The 18,443-nt window shown below is 32.6% G+C and overlaps 1 protein-coding gene across 11 annotated transcripts in view; it reads right to left on the bottom strand.

Annotated features, from left to right (window-relative positions):
• LOC118204035 (serine/threonine-protein kinase tousled-like 1) overlaps nt 1–18,443 on the bottom strand; it is a 159,090-nt gene that overhangs the window by 33,550 nt on the left and 107,097 nt on the right. For all 11 annotated transcript variants that reach the window (XM_085822412.1, XM_085822414.1, XM_085822417.1 and 8 more), the window contains one exon: nt 13,358–13,527. In XM_085822412.1, coding sequence (XP_085678538.1) covers nt 13,358–13,527 — 170 coding nt within the window. The remainder of the gene's footprint in view (nt 1–13,357; nt 13,528–18,443) is intronic.

The following is an 18,443-nucleotide window of genomic DNA, read 5'->3' as shown; positions in this document are numbered from 1 at the left end:
ATCTTGAAATCGTTGCCAAAGCCTGGAGATGACACTCTGGGCAATTCCAAGTTCGTCTGATACTTCCAGTTGAGTACGCCCACATTTCAGACGGCCGATAATTCTACCATGAAAAAAATCATCCAAATGCGTCCTTTGTGTCATAACTACTCGGTTATTGCACTGAAATGCTTATAAAGCGCCTGCAAACAATTTTACTTCTTTGCCTGTATTTCTTATATATCACTCTCTTACACTCTCGTCATTGTGACGTACCATCGGTGTCATCTGGTTACTTCCTGAAATTTGCATATGATTCTTGAAGTTGTGTGTAGTGATTTTACAGGTGATATATTTATTTTAGAGTTCGATTTCTGCGTGACTCCGAATTATCCTTAATTTATGGACATGAGTGTATATCACTACATAGTATAAAACAAAGTCGCTTTCTCTGTCCCTATATCCCTACGTATGCTTAAATCTTTAAAACTACGCTACGGATTTTGATGCGGTTTTTTTTAATAGATAGAGTGACTGAAGAGGAAGGTTTATATGTATAATAACATCCATTAAATAGTGGAGAAATACTGTTATTTTTGAGGTTTCTAATGTGATGTCGTAAATAATTACATTTTTTCCGCTTGCATTGCAAACACAGGCTGAACCCTACGAGATTTATCAAAATAATGTACTAAGTATTGTATGGTCTACAGATTAAAAAATTGCGGGACATAGCGTTTGCGACGGTACCGGCCGGCCGGAGCAGCGGGCCTATTAATAGCATGTCAGAGGCCGCAGTTCTCCCTATAGCACTTTGAATTTAGCAGCGATCGGACGCGTTTATTATCGGAGCTCTCTAGCGAGGAAAATAACAATATACTTAATAAAAACGTGCTTTTCAGCACGACAACGTATCAGTGAGGCAATCACTGTACTACGCATTCACTAATGACAAGAAAGCTGTGAATGTTGTATATAAAGACATTCTGTAATATATTAATTGTTGTAAAAATAAAATAAATAGGTAAAAGTGTAAAAATTAAATAAGTAAAAATCTAGTGTATGAATTTAGATATTCCAAGGATAGCAGGAAATCTTCATGGTATAGGGAAAGGGGAATTGTTTTACTCCAAATTTAATGCGTGCAAGCCACAGGCAGTAATGAATAAATCAAAACTACTGGATCAATTTTAATAATTTTTTCAGTGAGTGACATAGGCTATATATTTTATACCCGTGCAAAGCTGGAGCGGGTCGCTAGTATATATATAATTTTAACAAATATTCTCTATTTGTATAAAGCTAATATTAAATTAAATTTTAACTGAAGGAAAAATAAAATTATAATATTTAAATTCAAAGAGCATTGCTCATTTTTAAATAGAAACTCAAATTTTAACTGTAATATTGTTTTGTTAACTGTATTTGGTGTTTTAGGTTCTTCTGTATTTTACAATTTTGAATGTAGATGTTTTGAGTTTTTATGTATTTTTTCCTTCTCGCAAAGTGAGAACTGAATTAATTGAATAAGGAATATATCTCTAATGAAATTTGAGGAAATAAGTTTAAATGAAGTGCAGCGATAAATGCATACAATTCAATAAACCATACAAGAAAGTCATAGTGTCTTCATCAGATATTTTATTTCAATGGCAACTTTAGACCAGTCAGAGCAGACACACATCTGTATGATGGAAAGACTTTGGACTAATATTGATTCACCTCTGTTTGTTTTGACTGTATTTTGCATCATGCATTTACTTCGTTTTGCAAGAAATTAAGAACAAGCTATTATATCCAGGAATACGATATTTTGCCAAAAAATCCTAAGTGTTCCATTTATGAAAGAAACTCTACATGATAGAAATGCCAATAAAGCATAAAAAGTGAAATATTTTTTCAGAGGTATTACATGTCCTTTCATATGGAGACAGAGATAAGCTGTGGAAAATCACACTCTATTTATTCAATATGATTTTGAATCAATCAATTTTTGATATAAAATCATAAAAATAATCTCTTTTTGGAAAAAACAAGTCTATTTGTTCGATGTTATGCAAATTGTATTTCTTTCTTTGTACCAAGGAGCGGCGCAGACGCAAATTTGTTAGGTTTTTAAAGCTCGCGGTTAGAGCTTCGAGGTTGCTGTGAATTACTGGAGTTTCAACTAGGCAGAGGTTCTTCTGAGTTTGTGTTTGGTAAGCCGCCACTGAAGTCGGAGTTTGTGTGGTCTTCGCCTCAACTAACTTACTCTTTGAAAGTCAATAAAGACGTTTCAATAAAGTCGGTCAATAAAGTCAATAAAGTCGGTCAACGTTATGAGTCTGAGGTTTTTTGGGTTCTATACTGAAGTAATATCAAGTCAATTTACAGTCCACTATATTTAAACAACGGAATGTACACGTTTTATGGTCCGTCGTCTACGGAGTCGCAGTAAATTTGGTGAGTCAGTGTGTTTTTTTTATCTTTCTTATTATATAATGGAATTTACAACGCTTAAGAAATTAGTTAAGTAAACTGAAAGAGAAAATTGCAGTGACTTACGATTCTGCTGATGTTGATCAGTTAGAACTTTTTAAATCTAGATTAAATGACTTAATGACTGAACTTTCGGATATTTTTAGTAACATATTTGTAGTGTCTGAAGAAAAAGATATTGATGTATTTATAGAAGAACAACAGGTCATACAAGATAATGTTGATGAGTTAATTTTAATGCTAACCAGAGTTAAGAATGTTAAAGACATTAATGTGGAAACTAAATCTTGTGAAATAGCGAGTATACGCTTACCTAAGCTAACTCTTCCTGTATTTAGTGGCAGTATTGAAGAATGGTTATAATTTTTTGATTTATTTAAAACGGCGATAGTGGATAATGACCGTTTATCAGGTGCACAAAAGCTACAATATTTAAAGGGTTCTTTAAAAGGAGATGCTTTGCGGATTGTTCAAGCTTTAACTATTTGTGACAGGAATTTCGAAATAGCGTGGCATTTATTGTGTCAAAGATTTTCACATAAGAGAGAATTACTTTCATCGTTATTAAAGAAAATCTTGTATTTATCAAATTTACAAGCTGAAATTCCTAGTCGGATATTAGCGTTAGTAGACACTGTAAGAGAGTGTGTATGTTCGTTTGAAAATCTAGGATTCAAAGTGGAGCAATTCGCGGATACTATTTTAATGTTAATAGTACAGTTTAAATTGGATTCTTCGACGAGAGGATGGTGGGAAAGAACATTAAAGAGTGAGGAAATACCAACACTTAATAATCTGCTAGAGTTCTTGAAATCTCATGCCAGAACCTTGCAAGCAGGTAAACCGCAAGGTGTTAAAAAACAAGTTACAAAAGACAAATTAACTTCATTGGCTTCAGAGATTCGCGCACAGTGTACGTATTGTAAAGCCGGTCATTCAGTTTTTAAATGTAATAAGTTTTTAAATCTGAATGTTCAGGAACGCGTTAATTTTGTCAAGAGAAATAATGTTTGTTTTAATTGTTTGGTTTCAAACCATAAAGCTTTCAAGTGTAGAAGTACACATAAATGTAAAAAGTGCTTTAAAAATCATCACACACTACTGCATTTCGAAAGAGTTCAAAATGAACCAAAGGCACGTAAAGGAGTTACGAACAGTTCGAATGAATTATCAGTGACGGCTAAGCCATTTTTCCCTGGGCCAGAACCTCGCGCTCAATCGGCTGGGTCAGGGGAGAATATCGCAAGTTCTAGTCCAGTAATTAAATCTTGTGTTTCAGACTTTAATTTTCAGAGTGAAGTTTTATTATGTACGGCTGTTATTAAAGTGTTAGATTCATCGGGTGAATACCAATTGTGTAGAGCCCTCCTTGACCCTGGCAGTCAAGCAAGCCTGATTTCAGAAGATTGTGTACAAAGGCTAGGGTTAGCAAGAAGAAATGCCAAAGTTTTTATTTCATGTTTAGGGTCTTTGGATACGAAAACTAATGGGATTACGGAAATAAACTTCGTTCCGCATTTTCCGGCGAAAGTGTCATTTAAAAAACCAGTATTTATCATCAATAGAATTATTGGAACTTTGCCGCATTTTACATTGGATAAGAAGTACGTTGAGGAATATAATGATTTAATGTTAGCAGATCCAACATTTTACAAAAGTGGGCCTGTTGATATACTTTTAGGCGTAGATATTGCCTTACCTCTTTTAAAGGGAGAAATAATTAAATGCGAAGAAGGTAAACCGGGAGCTTCTCGTTCTGAACTAGGATGGATTATTTCAGGTAGTGTGAATAATTCAACAGAAATTAATCCTACTATCTATGTTAATAATATACAAGTGGAAACTGATCAGATGCTGTCTGACTTTTGGAAATTGGATGCTGTACCTACGTTTGACATGCTTACTAAATCGGAGAGAGCATGTGAAGATTATTTCAAATCTACATATACGAGAGAGGAAAGTGGGGTATATACTGTGAAATTACCGTTTCACTCTCCGCCTTCTCAGCTTGGAGATTCCAGACAATTAGCTATGCGTAGATTCCAATCTTTAGAAAATTCACTTCTAAAACGGCCTCAGATATATGAACAGTATAAGGATTTCATGAGGGAATACCTTGAGCTGAGACATATGGAGGGAGTGCCTGAGGGAGAGATTCTTATTGACTCTACGTATTACATGCCTCATCATGCCGTATTAAAGGAATCAAGTACTACGACTAAACTGAGAGTTGTTTTCGATGCTTCAGCTAAAACGACATCGGGTCTTTCATTGAATGATTTTTGATGGTTGGGCCAAGAGTTCAGCAAGAGCTGTTTCCAATTCTTCTACGGTTTAGAACTCACAAAATTGCAGTATGTGCCGATGTAGAGAAGATGTTCAGACAAATTCGTGTCCACCCAGAAGATACAAATTGGCAACGAATGCTTTGGAGGGATAGTCCTAGTGAGCCCTTGAGTACATTTAGATTAGTGACAGTTACATATGGGACTGCCTGTGCACCATATTTGTCTACTAGAGTAATGAAACAACTTGCATTAGATGAACAAGTGAGATTTCCTTTAGCATCAAAAATTGCCCTTCGTGATTTTTATGTTGATGATTTGCTTTCAGGGGCACAAAGTGAAGAGGAAGCGAATGTTCTAGCTCAGCAGTTGAATGAAATGATGAAAAGGGGTGGATTTCACTTAAGGAAGTGGATGTCAAACTGTTCAGCTATTTTAGAGAATATTCCCGAGTGCTTACGAGAATCTAGTATTTCTCTTGAAATAAACAGTGACAAGAAAGTAAAAGTATTGGGAATTAATTGGAACAACTCTAGTAATACGTTTCATTTTTCGGTATGCATAAGTGATAAAGAGTTTACTAAGAGGACTATTTTATCAGAAGTAGCCAAAATCTTTGATCCAATGGGATGGTTAGCGCCAACAATAATATATGCGAAAATATTATTACAAGAGTTATGGAACTTACAGCTGGGTTGGGATGAACTTGTTGATAAGAGAATAAGTAGAAAATGGAAGCGTTTCTATCTAGAATTACCCTTACTTTCATGCTTACAATTTCCGAGGTATGTCTTAAGTCCGAAGGCAGTAGTGATAGATATCCATGCTTTCTGCGACGCTTCAGAAAAGGCTTATTGTGCAGTCATCTATCTCCGTACAATCGACCTTGATTCGTCAGTCAAAGTCAGCCTTCTGACATCGAAAACCAGAGTAGCGCCCTTAAAAACCCAGTCTCTTCCGAGACTAGAGTTGTGTGCTGCGTTACTTTTAACCAACCTCTTACATGCAGTATTATCATGCATCGAACTGCCTATTAACAATATTTACGCATGGACCGACTCGCGGGTTACATTGGCATGGGTTTCGTCCGAACCTCGCCGTTGGCTACCTTTTGTGGCAAATCGAGTTGCAAAAATCCAGGAAGCTGTTCCAGGTATTCAATGGAATTATGTTGCTGGGAAAGAAAATCCTGCAGACTGTGGGACCAGAGGTTTTATTCCATCAGAATTCCTACAATGTGAGTTATGGATGAAGGGACCGCAGTGGTTAAACGAATCCGTAATTCATGTACAGCAAAATTCAAGTGTAGAATTAGAGGGTGAGGTTATGTTGAAGGAATTGAAAAAGAGTTTCAGTTCAAATATTTCCAAATTTGAAGAGCCTAGTGTGTTTTCAAGATTTTCGTCATGGTTAAAGTTATGTCGAGTGTTAGCGTGGTGTTTAAGATTCAGAAATAATTGTAGTAAGTTACCTACAGAGCGTATAAAGGGTTATTTATCTACTGAAGAATTCTGTGAAGTTACTTCTATGATTGTTAGGATTGTGCAAAGAGCCGAATTTCCAGAAGAATTAGTCTGTTTAGAATCTGGTAAACCCTTGAAGACATCAAGTAAATTACTGTCTTTAAGTCCTTTCTTGGATTCCGCGGGAGTAATGCGTGTAGGCGGAAGGCTCAGAAACTCTGCAGTTTCAAATAATCAGAAACATCCTATGATTTTACCTAAGAATCACAACATTACGCGTTTAATTATTAAGCATTATCATGACACATATCTTCACGCAGGTACGCAGCTACTCACTTCTGTCATACGACATAGATTTTGGATTGTGAATGCTAGAGATATTATAAGAAAGTGTATAAACCAATGTGTTATCTGCCGTATAGTTAGAGCGCAAACTGCAACTCAGCTAATGGCAGATTTACCCGCTTCAAGAGTTACTCAAAGTAGAGCTTTTTCTCGTGTAGAGATTGATTTAGCAGGACCATTTAACGTTAAATATCGTCCTGGTAGAGGAGTCAAAATCTTCAAGTGTTACGTATGTCTATTTATTTGTTTTACTACAAGAGCAATACACTTAGAATTAGTTGGAGATCTTTCAACAAAATCATTCCTCGCGACACTTAAGCGGTTTATAGCTCGTAGAGGCAAACCGTGTGAAATTCACAGTGATTGTGCAACGAATTTTATAGGAGCTAATAAAGAATTAAGGAAAGCCTTTTCTATTGTTCAACGTGATGAACAGCTACAGGGTTATATTTCTTCAGAAAATATTAAATGGTTGTTTAATCCTCCCTCTGCCCCTCATTTTGGAGGGCTTTGGGAAGCGGGTATCAAGTCTATGAAACACCACTTAAAAAGATGTTTAGGAACACTTATTTTAACATACGAGGAATTTTTGACATTAATAACCCAAATTGAATCATGTCTTAATTTTAGACCTTTGGTACCAGCTTCAAGTGATTGTAGCGACTTGGAGGCGATAACACCAGGACACTTTTTAACCGGAGCGGCTTTAAGCGCTATTCCAGAATCTAACCAAATTCAAGAAACCATGAGCTGCAGTGACCGTTGGAGGAACGTGCAAAGGTTATTTCAACATTTCTGGAATCGTTGGAGCAGTGAGTATTTATCTAGATTGCAGCAGAGACCCAAGTGGTGCAAGGTACAACAAGACCTGAAGATTGGTGATATGGTTTTTATTAAGAACGAAAATCTACCTCCGCTACGTTGGAAATTAGGTAGAATTATTAAAGTATATCCTGGTTTGGATGAGAAAGTTCGAGTGGTGAGTTTACGTACAACTAATGGTGAAATAAAACGACCTATAGCAAAGCTATGCGCTTTGCCATTTAATTCCTGATTTAGACTTTAATTTTTATTTTTCAGGTTTATGCAGTTCAACAGTTTAAATTTATTGTTTGAACCCCCTTGGGACTTCAAGGCTGGGGGTATGTTCGATGTTATGCAAATTGTATTTCTTTCTTTGTACCGAGGAGCGGCGCAGACGCAAATTTGTTAGGTTTTTAAAGCTCACGGTTAGAGCTTCGAGGTTGCTGTGAATTACTGGAGTTTCAACTAGGCAGAGGTTCTTCTGAGTTTGTGTTTGGTAAGCCGCCACTGAAGTCGGAGTTTGTGTGGTCTTCGCCGTTCCTCAACTAACTTACTCTTTGAAAGTCAATAAAGAAGTTTCGGTCAACGTTATGAGTCTGAGGTTTTTTGGGTTCTATACTGAAGTAATATCAAGTCAATTTACAGTCCACTATATTTAAACAACGGAATGTACACTATTCAATATGATTTTGAATCAATCAATTTTTGATATAAAATCATAAAAACAATCTCTTTCTGGAAAAAACAACAACAACATTACAAAGGACAGCAACATTTTTTTCTCTAACATGGAATGTCCTCTGAACTTTTAGATTGCTCAGCAGTGGAACAAGTACTAGATGATTTCTTTTTAAGAATAGAAAGATTTTCATTCCAAAAGGGTTCATAATTAAACTGCTTACCTCTTGGAATTCATTTTTTTTTGCAATACTAAAAATATTTGATAATCTAGCATTACAAAAATTACATCTGTTTCTAAAAAAATTTCTTTGGAGACTTATTAGTGTAGAAGACTGTAAGAAGACATGGGGCCTGTAACAAACATATTACTCAAGCCACAATCATAAATAACTTCTCTCTCAGCATCTTTGGCAATGTTAAATTTGGATTGCTACCACTGCCATTGTTGTGTAGATAGGTTTTAGCATCTGAGTCATTAACACTAGAACGGCGGTAGGGGTCATTTTGACTCCTGAACACTTTTGACCGTTAATTATTTTTGTTTTATTGGAAGAAATCGCTAGAATTGTTTTTACTTTTCCTAAATAGATAAAAAATATTTAAACATTCTAGGTTTGTTAGTTTTTGAAATATTGGCATGTATTTCTAAAACGGCGGATGGGGGTCATTTTGACCCCTTTACTTTTATCCCTTTTTCTGCTCGAGACATTGTCAAATAACCCATGAAAAACATGACCTGATAAGGATTTTTCGTTTGCACTTATACTATCTCCTAGAGGGATAAAAACCTGGGTGTAGATGCAGGGTTTTTTCATGCTTACATTTCTTTTCAGAAATAGTTTATTTTTTCGTTTGTTAGTTCAGCTTACTTTCTGCAGGTGATAACAGTTAGGACAGATATATTCTTGGTAATCCCAAATCAGTATTACAGTACATATGAATTTTGCCGTCTAGTTTATTATCACTTTTCCTGAATCATATGCTAAAATATACTACCTATCGTTTTCTGATAGTCTGATAATTTTTCTATTTTTTCAACTTTTACAAAATATGTCTAATAAGCAGAAAAGAGGTCTTACAGATGAAGAAATTAAAAAATTGTTGCAAGAGCTATCTGAAAATTAGTCTGACAGAGGACTCATTTCTGTAGAAACTGAAGATGAATTCCAGACACAAACTATTAGTGAATCCAAAGACAGAGAAGTAAACAAAGAACTCAGCAGAAATAAACAGGAAAAAACGGATCAGAGTATTTGCAAAGCTGTTTTTACAGCTCCTAATAACTCTATATGGAATGAAATAAATTCCAAAAATTCAGTCTGCTGCCGTGTTCCTGCTTATAATGTTTTAAAAGAAACAGCAAAACTAACAACTTTTGCAAAGAATCGTGTTTCTGAGGACAAACTGTCTAGTGCTTTCAACTTTTTATTGATGATGATATCTTGCTGCACATAAAGAAATGTACTTAATCCGAAGCTCATTGGCAACTTGGAAATAAAGACTGGACGTTATCTCTGGCTGAGTTAGATGCTTTTGTCGCTATATTGTATGTTCGAGGAGTAATAGGATCAAAGGGTTTAGATTTATATTCCTTGTGGTCTGAAGCACGGGGAATACCATTTTGCAAAGAAACTATATAAAGAGATAGATTCAAACAAATAAAACGATTTTTAAGGTTCGATGAAAAGACAAAAAGATCTACTAGATTACAGATTGATAAATTTGCTCTTGCATCAGACATGAGGAGCAAATTTATTGAAAACTGCAAAATGTGCTACTGGTCAAAACAAAATATTACAGTTGATGAACAATTATTCCCATCTAAAGGTGTAGATTTATACAATATATGCCTAATAAACCTGACAAATTTTGAATAAAATTTTCGTTATCTGTCGATGTTGATACTAAATACCTCTTGAATGCATTTCCTTATCTAGGAAAAGATGAAACAGCAAATCCTCAATTATGTTTGTCTGAAAATGTTGTCATAAATTAACGGAGCCACATCAAATCAAAGGGAGGAATATTACCACAGATAACTATTTTACTAGCATTAAATTAGCAGAAATGCTAAAATCAAAAAATACAACTATGGTCGGCACAATGAAAAAGAACAGAAGAGAAATTCCTATATCTTTGAAAAATATGCGGAGTAATCTTTATTTATCGATAATAGTGGAACATGATAATATCACATCTACCATCTATCAAGGCAAAAGAAACAAAAGCGTTTTTCTACTGAGCTCATTATATTGTACTGTAAAAACTGAAGACAGTCTCAAGAAGTTGCCCGATTCAATAGCATTTTACAATGCAACAATATATGGTATGCGTATTCGTGATTAGATGTGCTGAAAATATTCAGTTAAATCGACTTCTAGACAATGGCCTGTACATATCTTTTTCAATATTTTGGATCATGCAGCTTTGAACGCCAGGATAATTTATAAAAGTGTAACAGGAAACACCATTAACAGGAGAGATTTTCTTCTGAAATGAGGAGAAGCATTAAGAGTTGAACATATGGCTTCAAAACTCCCAAAGATCCTTCCTGAGTCTTCAGAAAAAACACATGAAAAGAAAATGGATATAAAGACAAAAATTGTCAAGTACAGAGATGCAATGGAAACAAATCTCAAGAATATTGTGCATCTTGTTCCAAAGTTGGGTGTGGAAAATGTACTGGAAAAATTGTTAAAAATTATTTTTGTATCAACTGCATTAATTCTTAATACGTATGTGTAATCTCTAATATTTTAAACATTAAATAGAATTGAAATGAAATGCTTTACATATTCCAATCAGCTACACATATAATGATATAACTGAAACATCAGAGAATATTTCTCATTTCTGGATTTAGAGAGTGAATCATCCTCCGAGTAAGTACATAAAAAATATTATTATATAAATTGAGTTTTATTTTAGTTAACATTAGTTTTAATTTGTGAAACCATTTATTTGAAATCAATTCTTATATCAAATTAATGAGTTGTTTGAGTGATTGTAGTATGATCCAACTGATCACCATGTACTCGATATATTTATAGTATTTTAAAAAGTCAATAAATTATCATGTGATATTAAATATAAATTATGAAATACATATAAAGTACATATTTGTGCCAATGCATGGCATTTAGTATTGTTTTACCGTTGTTATTTCAGTACTTTCATTGAAGGGTTAAAATGACCCCTTACCACTGTTACAGTAGTTAAGATTTTCCCACCGTTAGTGTTAAACAAAAGCTCTAGTTTATAAGACATTAAAAGATCTTACATTCCCCTTCCAGCGGAACTGGAATAATTGTAATTTCAAAGTTGGCTATGAGCATGTAAGTCCCTGCATAAAATTGTTTTACTGGCGAAGTCAGAAGGCCAAAGTCAAGTCTGATGTTACCAAGTAGACAGTAATAACCATAAATTTCAAATTTTAATTAATTTAATTTCCTGGTACATAGATTCATGCATAGATAACAAAGTAGCAGAGACAGAACTAAAATCCACATCCTTATCAAGCAAGAAACTTCCTTGAAATGTTAGGACTTTTTGGGAGCAAACCCAATATAACTAAGGGTACTACTACATGCGACTTATGAAATACTTCAGGAACTTGAAGGACTTACACAAAATATAACTGAAGGAAGATATTGTTTAACTGCAATGTTCAATTAATGGATTTGCAGAACTATCCAAGATAGTTCTGCAAATAAGAGATAATCATCATCATATGGCATGTTACTCACACTTACGAGTATATGGCTAACATACCATATGAAAAGATGGTCATGAGCTCAACACAATTAGCAACAGGATACAGCTGTAAAATTATTACATTAGCCCTATTACTATTGTTAAATTTTATACATAATTTTACACAGGTTATGCTTTAGAACTGCATCTTTGTATCTGCTTGAACTTCTCTGTCAGTGAAATCATGATATGAATCAACTGAGAACAGAAACACATGAATGTAAAACTTAAAACTCGGCAAAACAGCAACCTTATGTTCAGCGATGGTTTTAATAAAAATTCTACCAATCTCGAGGGTGATTAAGTACGGTTCTTCTTTGTCAAAAGGAAAAAAAAATATTGCAAAGAAGGAATGATCGATGACCATATTTATACCAGAAACAAAGGACAGAGCAATACAAACATAAGCATAGCACCTAAGCACAAATCCCAATTAGTTAGTAAAAAAACAATTCTATAAAGAAACAAGATGCAATGACTATTAACCATAAAAACAAAGGATGCAGCAAAACGAACACTAGCACAGCAGGTTTGCTCCTGACGACAAGGAATCTGAGCCTAATAACCCTTGAAATATATGGATTTTGATTAAAATGTACGCCAAGCATAAAACTGCTGTTTGGCTAATTAAGTATAATGTGAAGTTAACATAGGCTTGAGTGCTAAAATCTTAGCAAATTTCAGCTTTTCACAGCAGATTTGTATTAATTTTATGCCAAGAATTTTAAAAACAGACTAATACTTGCATGCACTTTATGCATCTATGACATACTGAATTCTGTCTAATTATTTTTCCAAATTGCAATAATTCTTCAAAAAATGTCCATATTATATTCATAATATTTCATATTTTTTCATTTATTCATCAGGAAAAAGTGTCCTGCATAAAAAATGAAGTCTAAAATTCAACTCTGCTTATTACGGTTAAACAGTATTAAAAATGTATTACCATTTGAAGAAAGAGATTATCCAAAAGTTAAATAAAATAGAAAATAAATATATAAAAACTGAAGTTAAGATGTAACACAAAATGGTAATGAATTGAAGCAGAGTTAAAAACTTCAAAGTTAACATATCACAGAACACTGCTAGAAAACAATTTTACTTAGAACATTAATGCTATAAATCAGCACTTCTTCCAAAAAATTATTAATTAAATAAAAAAAAATAACTCATTTACTTTGCTATGCTAATCAGCAATGTACTTTCCTAATATGGAAGATAAATAGCTCAGGTTTTGTTGATTAGCAAAAGAATACCTTTATTTGTGGGGGACAAAAATTGTTAAACGACAACAATAACATTCTAATAAAAATTGCGGGAAGACCGAAAGCGAAAATCAGTTTTGAATCTTTTATTCTGATTGGGTACTTTAAAAACCAAAAGCGAGAATTTGTTTTAAGGCATAAAAATATCTATTCACTCATTCTTACTTCAACAATCATGACTCACACAAACATGAATGCTTAGCTGATAAATAGAAATGCAATTCTTTACATATACTAGGTAAACATTTAAAAATATCGCTTGGGTTTCAATACACACAAAAAATGCTACCACAACTCTTACCTGGTTTTAAATCATAATGAATTACAGGTGGCTTGATTTCATTTAAATATTTAAGAGCATGAACAACCTGCATTATTATGCAACGTGCTTCCCTTTCTGGAATACTCTTATGTTGTTTTAGGTAAAAGTCTAAGTCATGTCCATCACAATATTCTAATACTGTACAAAACCTGCAAATAAAAACATTCTTAATATTATTATCTGAACGGTAAAAATAATCTATAAAGATACTACTATTATGTATACTTAATGTACACTACGGGGGGGGGGGGTACAGTTCTATATCTCTTGCTCTACTAGGCCGATTGACAAAATTCAAATTGCGTTTTGCATGTCTCAAAAACATGACTTAGTATATGTATTAGATTTAGATATAGTATTGTTGTAACATACGTATTTTGACACAAAATCGGACTTTTTCTGAAATAACATAGCAATTTTTTTTTTTGCCATATTTTGATTCTACGACTCAAATTATGCCTAGATATTAAATTTTGTAATTTTTGGTGAGAATTTATAAGGAAATTTAGAAATTTATCTTGGCGAATTTCTTAATTTAGAGCAACCTAGTTTCCTTTAATTTTTCTTCATTGTCCACGAGCGGGAAAAAAGTCATTGTTCATACTTTCATATAATTTTTAAAAGAATGCATAAACCACATTTTAGTTATTGTGTATAATAAATATGCCAAATTTCAAAACAAGCCAAAATGTAAGTTCACGTATATCTTCAGAAATTTGGAATAAAAAACTCTAATTTCTTGCAGGTATGCTTACAGATATATCTACGTTGGGATGATGGCAAAACTGTTATAGGTTATAATTCAAAATTGTTTTCGAATTTTTTTAAAATTACTTAAAAATACAAATTTAAAAAATAAATCATAAAAAATACGTGAATTTTATTTGGAATGTACCCAAATTTTGAAATATGAAAGGAAGAATCAAATAAGTTTAATAAAAAAAGAGACATTAATAAATTTTTAAAAACTGCTCATGCGAATTTTACAAGACTTGGCATTTTGCATAATATGAGTCGTAGAATCGGAATATGGAAGAAAATCGGTGTGTTATTTCAGAAAAAGTCCAATTTTGGGTCAAAATACCTATATTAGAACAATACTATATATAAATCTAATACATATCCTAAGTCGCGCTTTCGAGGCATGAAAATCTCAAGTTGAATTTCGTCAATCAGCCCAGTAGAACGGAAGATATAGAACTGTCCTCCCCCTCACAGTGTACTATTAAGAGGGTCAGAATTAAGTGCAAGAAAAGCATCTCTTATAATCTATTGCTAATTCAATATAGGCAGTATTCAACTGTATATGGCATATTCGTGAAATTTTACTTATTATTAATTATATTTAGAACAGCATTTTAGAATAAAAAATTTTAACACATTCGTGCAATGGATGGGTATTTGATAAAGTCACATAGTTTTTCCATTTAGTATCATTCCCCAATTAGAAGAAACATTCATCTGACAAATGAAACAAACATTTTGCCTATAACAACACATGCAATATCCCAGAAACATGCTTAAAATTGCCATTGCTTTCAAATACAAAGTAAAGGAAATTATCATGAAAGTGATTTTTAAGAATCATTACAATAATTTAGCAGTGGATTTCCTCATATTAGCAATTCTCACCAAATTATTTCTATCTCAAATCAAATAGTGTTTATCATGTACAAGCTACAATATCTTAAAGTATCAAATGATTTCCTTCTTTTCCTCTATTCAGAATCCATAAATAATACAGTACAAAGTCCGTAATTCATATGTCCATTACCCAGAATGATCTATAATCCAGATCTGATCTCAAAGCCACAAACTTAACGCATACACATAAAGAATGCGCATACATTATGCTTTACGCATGCGTGCTTTGAAAGAAATGTTTAATAAAGTAAACAAATAAATATTAAGCTTTTTTTTTTTTTGTAAAATTTGGTACCCTTTAGAGAATAATTGCTCTTTATTTCATAAATTACGGTTTCATATTTTTAATTGTATAATTTCTGCATGCCATCTTACCCGATTTAAATTGATGATCTATAATCCGGAATCGCTGAAGTCGAGACGAGTTCGGATTACGGACTTTGTACTGTATTTACACGTTTGAAGCAAAACTTAGGCACATTTTGTTTATTGTTCACCACATTTATATCTAACATCTATAACAGAAAACACAGATTACACAAATTAATTCTGTCTTAAAACGTTCCTAGTTTGTTTATATGAATTAGTAAATTTTAAATTTCAGGAATAAAATAACCGCCATATTATCCAACAATTAGTCACAGAATGAATTAATTGCATGTACAAGCACACATACACTTCATGTTTTTGATGTCAATGAAGTTCAAGGATTGCTGCTGGTATGACTGTTCAGTTTTTCATTGCCAGTTACACATGAGAAGATTAATTTACATTTTTAAGGAAGGTACCTATTTTATGCATGAATCCTATAACTTTTATTTTAAAAAAGGGCCTTTATCATTTCAAAGCCTCTATGTAGTCTAAAGTCGAAGCTTCTCTCCTCTCTTAGATCCTTCCAATACTTTCATACACACTCTAGCTTTCAGTTTTCTTTTACATTGATTGAAAACTTAGATCATAGAACAGCCTTAATATTCTATGTTGATTTCTAAAGCGGGGAATTGCTTTTAACTCAGAAAATGGAGTCATTCTATTAAGTAAACAGTTAGGTATGTAAAAAATTCCCCCTTTACACATACTCTAGGTTTTTTTTTTTTTAAATTTTTTTTAAACAAAATTTGCACCAATTTTATGCACACTGCATATCTGTGATACTTCACTTCATATTAAACTATGGCTAAAGTTAATTTCTGTTATTCTTGGATAATATCTGATGTTAGAAGAATAGTTTCAAGCACATCAATCTCTCTATATCTAAACTAGGGGCAGCACTTCACTTCATATAGTTTGGATTTATGTTTACCTTCTTCAATATTATAAAACTTAATTCTTCCCTTCCCTTTTCACATATTATTATTACATGTGCCCATACAAAAACATTAAAAGTACATTTGTAGGGTTCCTCACTCTTTTTGTCTCTAATGAATGTCAAGGAACCTAGTGAACTATTTAGTGGCTTATCGTTGGGCTCACACAACTAAAACGTAGACTCGAGAAGGGTTAAAATACCCTTTATTTACTTAAGAATAATAGTTAGCCCCTTTCTCGGGCTTACAACAAAGCCTTCACTCATAATAAGAAACTAAACTATAACTAACTAAAGGAGAATTAACCGAAGCTAAACGCTAAACACAAGTATCTAACATAGGCCCTTAATTTAAACTAGTGACAGAATACCAAAAGGCATGTAATAATACGGCCGAGCATAACAGCTCCAAAATACTTAGCCCGAAGGCAAACACATGCTATTAGCTACTTTATAGTTCTCTCTCTCAAAGTAATTTGAACCTTATTTAAATACTTCTTCTAACTCATTTGCATTCAATGCGATTCTAAAAACTTATTCTGGTATGGAGTTGTAAGTGGAAACAAGAATTGATAGGAAAGGTTATTCAAATTAAAATATACCTTAATGGCAAATTTACATATTATAAGATTTTTTCCAGTTACAGATACTACATGATTTATTTAATTTTTCTAATTATCATTATATTTTAGGTGGATAAAATATTAACAGATGACATGATAGGGGGAGTTCAAATATCTCTCCTCCATGATATTACATATACTAACTATTATGTTCAAATATCTCTCCTCTGTGATATTACATATCCTACGCATTATGTTTGCTGATTAGATAGATGTTTTTCTACATACTAATTTCATAATCACACTGACAAAGACCTTAAGCTATGAGATATGGAATATTATATTCATTTTAATATTTTTTGTGAGTAAATTGGAATTTTGTACAAAAACGTGAAAATTATAATAAACGTTTAATGTTCCATTGTGAAGTAAATTCATTACTAATTTTATAATCACAACTGACAAATACCTTGAGCTGTAAGATATAGCATATTATACTTATTTTAATATTTTTCATGAGCAAACTGGACTTTTGTACAAAAAACTAAAAATGCGAGTTTGTTACATAACAATACAAGTTTGTTTCATAAACCATAAAACAAATGAATTAATTACCGGAATAAAATGAATCTGAAGTCAAACATTATGTTTTAGCTACACCTGCACTTAAATATTAGTGCATAATATTTTACATTTGATAATCAGAAGACATTTTTAAGCATGCAACACTTTCTTAACATCAAAGAACTATATAAACTGTATTAACATAAAAATAATTTTGAAAAATTAAAACAAATTTCATATAGGAGGAATGAAATTAAGAAGCGATGATCATGAAATGAATCAAAATTAATATATAGAATGGGAATGTAATAATGAATAATGATAAAAATGATTAATACTTAACTCCCTACCAAAATTTTCCCTTTTCAATGAAATTTACTACTTCAACAGCCAAAATATATTTTAAAGAAGAATCTGAACTTTATCTGATATTAATTGAAAATTATGCAATAAATATTCTAGCCATGGATTGCTCAAAATTATATGGCATGGTAGCTAAACTTCATGACAGTTTTTCCTGCAATACCCACAAATTTTAAATTAAAAAAAAAAGTACTTTTTAATATTACATAGATCTAATATATTGCTTTGAGGTGTTTAAGATAAATATCTGCATTAAAAGAATTATTAAAAATATGTAAAAAATATTTTGGAAAATAGGTTTTCAATGATACTCAGAAAACTGCTTTACAGTCTTTCTCAGCCAACAGAGCATAAAAATCATACTGAAGTAATTTATTGCAGATTATTTTAATGCTTACATTGTCAAAATAAATCTTGGCTGTACTGACCTCACACTCTGAAAAGGCTATTTTGACATGCAACCATAAGTAAACAAAACAAAATTTCAAAAAATACAAAATGATTATGTTTCCTATTCAAGGCAGGAAATCTCACCATAAAATATATGTAGAAAGCAGAACTAATTGTATCATTTCTTCTTTCAAAAATACAAAAAATACTTGTGGAATATAATGAGATGTGCAAG

This window comes from Stegodyphus dumicola, chromosome 8 (genome assembly GCF_044657685.1).
Source record: "Stegodyphus dumicola isolate Sdum_Otavi_A_Nest chromosome 8, ASM4465768v1".
Classification (NCBI taxonomy): domain Eukaryota; kingdom Metazoa; phylum Arthropoda; class Arachnida; order Araneae; family Eresidae; genus Stegodyphus; species Stegodyphus dumicola.
The sequence above is the reverse complement of the archived record's forward strand: the minus strand, read 5'-3'. Positions and strand labels throughout refer to the sequence as shown.